The 12,500-nt window shown below is 47.0% G+C and overlaps 1 protein-coding gene across 2 annotated transcripts in view; it reads right to left on the minus strand.

The window, feature by feature from the left end:
- mark4a (MAP/microtubule affinity-regulating kinase 4a) overlaps positions 1–12,500 on the minus strand; it is a 59,361-nt gene that overhangs the window by 36,148 nt on the left and 10,713 nt on the right. For both annotated transcript variants that reach the window (XM_074612271.1, XM_074612272.1), the window contains exons 2-3: positions 11,171–11,368; positions 2,743–2,796 (exon numbers count right to left, since the gene is read on the minus strand). In XM_074612271.1, coding sequence (XP_074468372.1) covers positions 2,743–2,796; positions 11,171–11,368 — 252 coding nt within the window. The remainder of the gene's footprint in view (positions 1–2,742; positions 2,797–11,170; positions 11,369–12,500) is intronic.

Below are 12,500 nucleotides of genomic sequence, written 5' to 3' on the forward strand. Positions count from 1 at the left end.
GTAGCAGTAGTGGTAGTAGTGTGATCGGATCTGAGTAGCAGTAGTGGTAGTAGTGTGATCAGATCTGAGTAGCAGTAGTGGTAGTAGTGTGATCGGATCTGAGTAGCAGTAGTGGTAGTAGTGTGATCGGATCTGAGTAGCAGTAGTGGTAGTAGTGTGATCGGATCTGAGTAGCAGTAGTGGCAGTAGTGTGATCAGATCTGAGTAGCAGTAGTGGCAGTAGTGTGATCAGATCTGAGTAGCAGTAGTGGCAGTAGTGTGATCAGATCTGAGTAGCAGTAGTGGTAGTAGTGTGATCGGATCTGAGTAGCAGTAGTGGTAGTAGTGTGATCAGATCTGAGTAGCAGTAGTGGTAGTAGTGTGATCGGATCTGAGTAGCAGTAGTGGTAGTAGTGTGATCAGATCTGAGTAGCAGTAGTGGTAGTAGTGTGATCAGATCTGAGTAGCAGTAGTGGCAGTAGTGTGATCAGATCTGAGTAGCAGTAGTGGCAGTAGTGTGATCAGATCTGAGTAGCAGTAGTGGCAGTAGTGTGATCAGATCTGAGTAGCAGTAGTGGCAGTAGTGTGATCAGATCTGAGTAGCAGTAGTGGTAGTAGTGTGATCAGATCTGAGTAGCAGTAGTGGTAGTAGTGTGATCAGATCTGAGTAGCAGTAGTGGCAGTAGTGTGATCAGATCTGAGTAGCAGTAGTGGTAGTAGTGTGATCAGATCTGAGTAGCAGTAGTGGTAGTAGTGTGATCAGATCTGAGTAGCAGTAGTGGCAGTAGTGTGATCAGATCTGAGTAGCAGTAGTGGCAGTAGTGTGATCGGATCTGAGTAGCAGTAGTGGCAGTAGTGTGATCAGATCTGAGTAGCAGTAGTGGCAGTAGTGTGATCAGATCTGAGTAGCAGTAGTGGTAGTAGTGTGATCAGATCTGAGTAGCAGTAGTGGCAGTAGTGTGATCAGATCTGAGTAGCAGTAGTGGCAGTAGTGTGATCAGATCTGAGTAGCAGTAGTGGTAGTAGTGTGATCAGATCTGAGTAGCAGTAGTGGTAGTAGTGTGATCAGATCTGAGTAGCAGTAGTGGCAGTAGTGTGATCAGATCTGAGTAGCAGTAGTGGCAGTAGTGTGATCGGATCTGAGTAGCAGTAGTGGCAGTAGTGTGATCGGATCTGAGTAGCAGTAGTGGCAGTAGTGTGATCGGATCTGAGTAGTAGTAGTGGCAGTAGTGTGATCAGATCTGAGTAGCAGTAGTGGTAGTAGTGTGATCGGCTCACGATCAACTGGCCTCCATGTCGGCCATGTTGTGTCTGGATATCTACATCAGATCAGACGTTCTGCTCCTGAATCTGGATCACGTGTGTCTGCGCCACACTGAGGTCGCCCTTCAGAACCGCTGGAACCAAAGTGTCCACTTCTCCGCCTCTGACCTTCATGCACAACAAAGCTGTGTGTGTCCACCACCACACAGAACCAACACTCAGAACCAACACACAGAACCAACACTCAGAACCAACACACAGAACCAACACTCAGAACCAACACTCAGAACCAACACTCAGAACCAACACTCAGAACCAACACTCAGAACCAACACACAGAACCACCACACAGAACCAACACACAGAACCAACACTCAGAACCACCACTCAGAAACAACACACAGAAACAACACTCAGAACCAACACTCAGAACCAACACACAGAACCAACACACAGAACCAACACTCAGAACCAACACACATAACCAACACTCAGAACCAACACACAGAACCAACACTCAGAACCAACACACAGAACCAACACACAGAACCAACACTCAGAACCACCACTCAGAACCAACACACAGAAACAACACTCAGAACCACCACTCAGAACCAACACACATAACCAACACTCAGAACCACCACTCAGAACCAACACTCAGAACCAACACACATAACCAACACTCAGAACCACCACATAGAACCAACACACAGAACCAACACACAGAAACAACACTCAGAACCAACACACAGAACCAACACACATAACCAACACTCAGAACCAACACACGGAACCAACACACATAACCAACACTCAGAACCACCACACAGAACCAACACTCAGAACCAACACTCAGAACCACCACACAGAACCACCACACAGAACCAACACTCAGAACCAACACTCAGAACCAACACACAGAAACAACACTCAGAACCAACACACAGAAACAACACTCAGAACCACCACTCAGAACCAACACTCAGAAGCCGTCGTGGTGACGTACAGCTGATGTGTTCTAGAGACACCTCAAACCCAACATCATCACAGAACCGCTCTAAAAGCATCACAGCGTTCTTTGTTATCCTCAGCAACGTGTGTTTGGGAAGACAAATTAAGAACAGAAGAAAGGACGGGTTGGTCGCCGTGATCTCCGAGATGAGTCACCCCTCTCTCAGGGCAGTGATTAGCCCTGAGAGAGACGAGAGATGATCTCTGGAGCAGAGGTCTCCTCTCGCTCCCATCCAGTCCCCAGCACCTGCCAAACAGCATCACATCCCACGAGCCCTCTCTCCATCAGCTGCTCTCTCGGTCCTACCCCCCCCGAGGAGGAAACAGCTGAGGATAAACCTGAACCTCTCCAAGCCCCCGACGGCGTGGTGCTATTTCGTTGGATTACATCAATGTGACAATGTGTGTATATATATATATTATATATATATAGTATATATATATAATATATTATATATATGTATTATATAAAGAGGAACAACTCACCTTTTGTAGGCTGGTTGGGTTCAACTGAGTTTTGTCGATGATTTTTATTGCAACCTGGAAGAGACGTCAAGGAAGGTTTAGATGAGGAGAAGTAAACACACCACCATCAGCCTCCATTCCTCAATCAACGCCACTACCTACTGTACTGTACGGTATACAGGCCATTCCTCCATTAACACCACTACCTACCCTACTGTACGGTATACAGACCATTCCTCCATTAACACCACTACCTACCCTACTGTACGGTATACAGACCATTCCTCCATCAACACCACTACCTACCCTACTGTACGGTATACAGACCATTCCTCCATTAACACCACTACCTACCCTACTGTACGGTATACAGACCATTCCTCCATCAACACCACTACCTACCCTACTGTACGGTATACAGACCATTCCTCCATCAACACCACTACCTACCCTACTGTACGGTATACAGACCATTCCTCCATCAACACCACTACCTACCCTACTCTACTGTACGGTATACAGACCATTCCTCCATCAACACCACTACCTACCCTACTCTACTGTACGGTATACAGACCATTCCTCCATCAACACCACTACCTACCCTACTCTACTGTACGGTATACAGACCATTCCTCCATCAACACCACTACCTACCCTACTCTACTGTACGGTATACAGACCATTCCTCCATCAACACCACTACCTACCCTACTGTACGGTATACAGACCATTCCTCCATTAACACCACTACCTACCCTACTGTACGGTATACAGACCATTCCTCCATCAACACCACTACCTACCCTACTGTACGGTATACAGACCATTCCTCCATCAACACCACTACCTACCCTACTCTACTGTACGGTATACAGACCATTCCTCCATTAACACCACTACCTACTGTACGGTATACAGGCCATTCCTCCATTAATACCACTACCTACTGTACTGTACGGTATACAGGCCATTCCTCCATCAACACCACTACCTACCTACCCTACTGTACGGTATACAGGCCATTCCTCCATTAACACCACTACCTACTGTACTGTACGGTATACAGGCCATTCCTCCATTAATACCACTACCTACTGTACTGTACGGTATACAGGCCATTCCTCCATCAACACCACTACCTACCTACCCTACTGTACGGAATACAGACCATTCCTCCATTAATACCACTACCTACCCTACTCTACTGTACGGTATACAGACCATTCCTCCATCAACACCACTACCTACCCTACTCTACTGTACGGTATACAGACCATTCCTCCATCAACACCACTACCTACCCTACTCTACTGTACGGTATACAGACCATTCCTCCATCAACACCACTACCTACCCTACTCTACTGTACGGTATACAGACCATTCCTCCATCAACACCACTACCTACCCTACTGTACGGTATACAGACCATTCCTCCATTAACACCACTACCTACCCTACTGTACGGTATACAGACCATTCCTCCATCAACACCACTACCTACCCTACTGTACGGTATACAGACCATTCCTCCATCAACACCACTACCTACCCTACTCTACTGTACGGTATACAGACCATTCCTCCATCAACACCACTACCTACCCTACTCTACTGTACGGTATACAGACCATTCCTCCATCAACACCACTACCTACCCTACTGTACGGTATACAGACCATTCCTCCATTAACACCACTACCTACCCTACTGTACGGTATACAGACCATTCCTCCATCAACACCACTACCTACCCTACTGTACGGTATACAGACCATTCCTCCATCAACACCACTACCTACCCTACTCTACTGTACGGTATACAGACCATTCCTCCATCAACACCACTACCTACCCTACTCTACTGTACGGTATACAGACCATTCCTCCATCAACACCACTACCTACCCTACTGTACGGTATACAGGCCATTCCTCCATCAACACCATTACCTACCTACCCTACTGTACGGAATACAGACCATTCCTCCATTAATACCACTACCTACCCTACTCTACTGTACGGTATACAGGCCATTCCTCCATCAACACCACTACCTACCCTACTGTACGGTATACAGACCATTCTCCATCAACACCACTACCTACCCTACTCTACTGTACGGTATACAGACCATTCCTCCATTAATACCACTACCTACTCTACTGTACGGTATACAGGCCATTCCTCCATTAACACCACTACCTACTGTACTGTACGGTATACAGGCCATTCCTCCATTAATACCACTACCTACCCTACTGTACGGTATACAGACCATTCCTCCATTAACACCACTACCTACTGTACTGTACGGTATACAGGCCATTCCTCCATTAATACCACTACCTACTGTACTGTACGGTATACAGGCCATTCCTCCATCAACACCACTACCTACTCTACTGTACGGTATACAGACCATTCCTCCATTAACACCACTACCTACTGTACTGTACGGTATACAGGCCATTCCTCCATTAATACCACTACCTACTGTACTGTACGGTATACAGGCCATTCCTCCATTAACACCACTACCTACTCTACTGTACGGTATACAGGCCATTCCTCCATCAACACCACTACCTACCCTACTGTACGGTATACAGACCATTCCTCCATTAACACCACTACCTACCTACCCTACTGTACGGTATACAGACCATTCCTCCATTAACACCACTACCTACCTACCCTACTGTACGGTATACAGGCCATTCCTCCATCAACACCACTACCTACCTACCCTACTGTACGGTATACAGGCCATTCCTCCATTAATACCACTACCTACTGTACTGTACGGTATACAGGCCATTCCTCCATCAACACCACTACCTACCCTACTGTACGGTATACAGGCCATTCCTCCATTAACACCACTACCTACTCTACTGTACGGTATACAGGCCATTCCTCCATCAACACCACTACCTACCCTACTGTACGGTATACAGACCATTCCTCCATTAACACCACTACCTACCTACCCTACTGTACGGTATACAGACCATTCCTCCATCAACACCACTACCTACCCTACTCTACTGTACGGTATACAGGCCATTCCTCCATTAATACCACTACCTACCCTATTGTACGGTATACAGGCCATTCCTCCATTAACACCACTACCTACCCTACTGTACGGTATACAGGCCATTCCTCCATCAACACCACTACCTACCTACCCTACTGTACGGTATACAGACCATTCCTCCATTAACACCACTACCTACCTACCCTACTGTACGGTATACAGACCATTCCTCCATCAACACCACTACCTACCCTACTGTACGGTATACAGACCATTCCTCCATTAACACCACTACCTACCTACCCTACTGTACGGTATACAGACCATTCCTCCATCAACACCACTACCTACCCTACTCTACTGTACGGTATACAGACCATTCCTCCATCAACACCACTACCTACCCTACTGTATGGTATACAGACCATTCCTCCATTAACACCACTACCTACCTACCCTACTGTACGGTATACAGACCATTCCTCCATCAACACCACTACCTACCCTACTGTACGGTATACAGACCATTCCTCCATCAACACCACTACCTACCTACCCTACTGTACGGTATACAGACCATTCCTCCATCAACACCACTACCTACCCTACTGTACGGTATACAGGCCATTCCTCCATCAACACCACTACCTACCTACCCTACTGTACGGTATACAGGCCATTCCTCCATCAACACCACTACCTACCTACCCTACTGTACGGTATACAGGCCATTCCTCCATTAATACCACTACCTACTGTACTGTACGGTATACAGGCCATTCCTCCATCAACACCACTACCTACCCTACTGTACGGTATACAGGCCATTCCTCCATTAACACCACTACCTACTGTACTGTACGGTATACAGACCATTCCTCCATCAACACCACTACCTACCCTACTGTACGGTATACAGGCCATTCCTCCATTAATACCACTACCTACCCTACTGTACGGTATACAGACCATTCCTCCATTAACACCACTACCTACCTACCCTACTGTACGGTATACAGACCATTCCTCCATTAACACCACTACCTACTGTACTGTACGGTATACAGGCCATTCCTCCATTAATACCACTACCTACTGTACTGTACGGTATACAGGCCATTCCTCCATTAACACCACTACCTACTGTACTGTACGGTATACAGGCCATTCCTCCATTAATACCACTACCTACCCTATTGTACGGTATACAGGCCATTCCTCCATTAACACCACTACCTACCCTACTGTACGGTATACAGGCCATTCCTCCATCAACACCACTACCTACCTACCCTACTGTAGGGTATACAGACCATTCCTCCATCAACACCACTACCTACCCTACTCTACTGTACAGTATACAGGCCATTCCTCCATTAATACCACTACCTACCCTATTGTACGGTATACAGGCCATTCCTCCATTAACACCACTACCTACCCTACTGTACGGTATACAGGCCATTCCTCCATCAACACCACTACCTACCTACCCTACTGTACGGTATACAGACCATTCCTCCATTAACACCACTACCTACCCTACTCTACTGTACGGTATACAGACCATTCCTCCATCAACACCACTACCTACCCTACTCTACTGTACGGTATACAGGCCATTCCTCCATTAACACCACTACCTACCCTACTGTACGGTATACAGGCCATTCCTCCATCAACACCACTACCTACCTACCCTACTGTACGGTATACAGACCATTCCTCCATCAACACCACTACCTACCCTACTGTACGGTATACAGACCATTCCTCCATCAACACCACTACCTACCCTACTGTACGGTATACAGGCCATTCCTCCATCAACACCACTACCTACCTACCCTACTGTACGGTATACAGACCATTCCTCCATTAATACCACTACCTACTGTACTGTACGGTATACAGGCCATTCCTCCATTAATACCACTACCTACTGTACTGTACGGTATACAGGCCATTCCTCCATTAACACCACTACCTACTGTACTGTACGGTATACAGACCATTCCTCCATCAACACCACTACCTACCCTACTGTACGGTATACAGACCATTCCTCCATTAACACCACTACCTACCTACCCTACTGTACGGTATACAGACCATTCCTCCATTAACACCACTACCTACTGTACTGTACGGTATACAGGCCATTCCTCCATTAATACCACTACCTACTGTACTGTACGGTATACAGGCCATTCCTCCATTAATACCACTACCTACCCTACTGTACGGTATACAGACCATTCCTCCATTAACACCACTACCTACCCTACTCTACTGTACGGTATACAGACCATTCCTCCATCAACACCACTACCTACCCTACTCTACTGTACAGTATACAGGCCATTCCTCCATTAATACCACTACCTACCCTATTGTACGGTATACAGGCCATTCCTCCATTAACACCACTACCTACCCTACTGTACGGTATACAGGCCATTCCTCCATCAACACCACTACCTACCTACCCTACTGTACGGTATACAGACCATTCCTCCATTAACACCACTACCTACCCTACTCTACTGTACGGTATACAGACCATTCCTCCATCAACACCACTACCTACCCTACTCTACTGTACGGTATACAGGCCATTCCTCCATTAACACCACTACCTACCCTACTGTACGGTATACAGGCCATTCCTCCATCAACACCACTACCTACCCTACTGTACGGTATACAGACCATTCCTCCATTAACACCACTACCTACCCTACTGTACGGTATACAGGCCATTCCTCCATCAACACCACTACCTACCTACCCTACTGTACGGTATACAGACCATTCCTCCATTAACACCACTACCTACCCTACTCTACTGTACGGTATACAGACCATTCCTCCATCAACACCACTACCTACCCTACTCTACTGTACGGTATACAGGCCATTCCTCCATTAATACCACTACCTACCCTACTGTACGGTATACAGACCATTCCTCCATTAACACCACTACCTACCCTACTCTACTGTACGGTATACAGACCATTCCTCCATCAACACCACTACCTACCCTACTCTACTGTACGGTATACAGACCATTCCTCCATTAACACCACTACCTACCCTACCCTACTGTACGGTATACAGACCATTCCTCCATCAACACCACTACCTACCCTACTGTACGGTATACAGACCATTCCTCCATCAACACCACTACCTACCCTACTCTACTGTACGGTATACAGACCATTCCTCCATCAACACCACTACCTACCCTACTGTACGGTATACAGACCATTCCTCCATTAACACCACTACCTACCCTACCCTACTGTACGGTATACAGGCCATTCCTCCATCAACACCACTACCTACCTACCCTACTGTACGGTATACAGACCATTCCTCCATTAACACCACTACCTACCCTACTCTACTGTACGGTATACAGACCATTCCTCCATCAACACCACTACCTACCCTACTCTACTGTACGGTATACAGGCCATTCCTCCATTAATACCACTACCTACCCTACTGTACGGTATACAGACCATTCCTCCATTAACACCACTACCTACCCTACCCTACTGTACGGTATACAGGCCATTCCTCCATCAACACCACTACCTACCTACCCTACTGTACGGTATACAGACCATTCCTCCATCAACACCACTACCTACCCTACTGTACGGTATACAGACCATTCCTCCATCAACACCACTACCTACCCTACTCTACTGTACGGTATACAGGGTATACAGACCATTCCTCCATCAACACCACTACCTACCCTACTGTACGGTATACAGACCATTCCTCCATCAACACCACTACCTACCCTACTCTACTGTACGGTATACAGGCCATTCCTCCATTAATACCACTACCTACCTACCCTACTGTACGGTATACAGACCATTCCTCCATTAATACCACTACCTACTCTACTGTACGGTATACAGGCCATTCCTCCATTAATACCACTACCTACCCTACTGTACGGTATACAGGCCATTCCTCCATTAACACCACTACCTACCCTACTGTACGGTATACAGGCCATTCCTCCATCAACACCACTACCTACCTACCCTACTGTACGGTATACAGGCCATTCCTCCATTAATACCACTACCTACTGTACTGTACGGTATACAGGCCATTCCTCCATCAACACCACTACCTACCCTACTGTACGGTATACAGGCCATTCCTCCATCAACACCACTACCTACCCTACTGTACGGTATACAGACCATTCCTCCATTAACACCACTACCTACCTACCCTACTGTACGGTATACAGACCATTCCTCCATCAACACCACTACCTACCCTACTCTACTGTACGGTATACAGGCCATTCCTCCATCAACACCACTACCTACCCTACTCTACTGTACGGTATACAGACCATTCCTCCATTAACACCACTACCTACCTACCCTACTGTACGGTATACAGACCATTCCTCCATTAATACCACTACCTACCTACCCTACTGTACGGTATACAGGCCATTCCTCCATCAACACCACTACCTACCCTACTCTACTGTACGGTATACAGACCATTCCTCCATTAACACCACTACCTACCTACCCTACTGTACGGTATACAGGCCATTCCTCCATTAATACCACTACCTACCCTACTGTACGGTATACAGGCCATTCCTCCATTAATACCACTACCTACCTACCCTACTGTACGGTATACAGGCCATTCCTCCATTAATACCACTACCTACCTACCCTACTGTACGGTATACAGACCATTCCTCCATTAATACCACTACCTACTGTACTGTACGGTATACAGGCCATTCCTCCATCAACACCACTACCTACCTACCCTACTGTACGGTATACAGGCCCGGCTCATTGCAACAACACAATTCATACGTGTATTCTGGGTTTCTACTAGAACATGTTTGCCTGCTTTAATGTTCAAAAAACACATTATTTTTCTCATCCTGTCTGTCTGAATATCCCTGTATTCACCCTTTAGCTCCTTGAATCACGTTTTCTGATCTAGACAGCAACAATAAACTGACTGGTTGTCTTATTTCAGTTTGTGTGTTGGTAGGAACTCCACATACCTAAATGGACTTACATAAGCACTGAAGAAGTGAGTTGTTCATAATATGTCCTCTTTAAAGTAAAGGGATTGAAATAATTTGTCTTCAGATAATCCACTAGGATGATGTTATTTCACTCAAAAGAACTGGTTGACCAGAAAAACTTCTATTGGAGATTCATTCATACTTTACTTCTTTATAAATATGTTAAATGATGATGTTGCAGATTAAATACTTGACCAGATCACATCGCAACGACACCGGCATCATCCATCATCTACCCATCCATCTCCTCCTTCCCTCCTCCCACTACGGACCTCCGCCGCCCCCGGGTCTCACCTCCTTGCCCGTCAGGATGTGGCGGGCCAGCTTGACCTTGGCGAAGTTTCCCTTGCCGATAGTCTTGAGCAGGCGGTAGTTGCCGATGTGCGGCTGCTCGTCGGAGCAGGAGGCAATGGAGTTCCTGCACCGGGCGCCCAGCGAGCGGCTGGACTGGCTGGTGGCCTTGTCTGAGCGGCTGGCCCCCAGCGACACATGCTGGAAGAGAAGAAGATGAGGGGGGGGTGTTAAAGAGAGGAGAGAGGGGGGTCACTCACTGTGCCAACACCAATATCACATAGAGCAGGCTGCCAAAGCAACTCAGGAGCGCCTGTATGGAGCACTGATGGTCTCCAGGAGCTAAACGGTCTGGGTGAGTCCTTCTGTCTCTGCCAGCTGGTTATCAACTCTGATCATCAGACAATATAGAGACAATAATTAATCTCTTTATAGGCAGCAAATAAACTTATTAAGGTCCTGACACACCGAGCCGACGGTCGGACAGTTTGGGGCCGTCAGTGAGCGTCTGTCGGACTAGTTTTTGCGGTGTGTCTCTCACCGTCGGCTCTAGTCGAAGGAAATGCACCGGTCATCGATCCCAACTTTGGTAGTGGCCAAACGGCGGTACTACAACTTCTGTGTCTGTCACATGATGCCATCGGGCCCAAAGAGGCTTTTTCCCATAGACTTCCATTGGGAAAGAGACGTCTGTAACTCAGAGGATCATTTATTTTGAGGTGAATCAACTCCCCAGTACGAACACTCTAATAGTCCTGCTTTAAATCATTAAAACACACTAACAGCTGAGTCCAGAGTTATTTCCCTTCCTCTGTTCATGTGAATGAGACCCAGACCGAGGCTGGAGCGCCAAGCTGTGATGACGGCGTGACGTTGGGACCCCGTGACCTAGTCATGTGACCGAGCGGACGCTACTGCGCATGTTACATGTGCCCGAGATCTGCCAAGATCCGGGTAGCTTTCCAGACGGAAGTCGAGCCATTTAGGCTTCATGCTCCACTGAGCAACTTTCATAGGAATGAACGGAGCGACGACTCCAACCCTGGATCCAGTTCTCTCTATACATCCATACATCCATCCTGTCGCAAGCTTGGCACCTGAGCACCGGGGGTGGAGTCCGTCGGTGAGAGAAGTCGCTCTGATTGTCTGTTCAGATTAAGCGAAATAGTGCACGAGAAGAGAAACGGAAGTGAGGAAAGCAAGCCAACGAGGACAAACACAGAAGACTCTTCTCATTGTTCATCTTCATCTGATCGTTCCAACACAGACGTTTTCACAGCGACATGAACATCTAAAATGAAATTCAGTGGTGAGTGAGAGTGGTGTGAAAACG

Source organism: Sebastes fasciatus, chromosome 16 (assembly GCF_043250625.1).
Source record: "Sebastes fasciatus isolate fSebFas1 chromosome 16, fSebFas1.pri, whole genome shotgun sequence".
NCBI classification, from domain to species: domain Eukaryota; kingdom Metazoa; phylum Chordata; class Actinopteri; order Perciformes; family Sebastidae; genus Sebastes; species Sebastes fasciatus.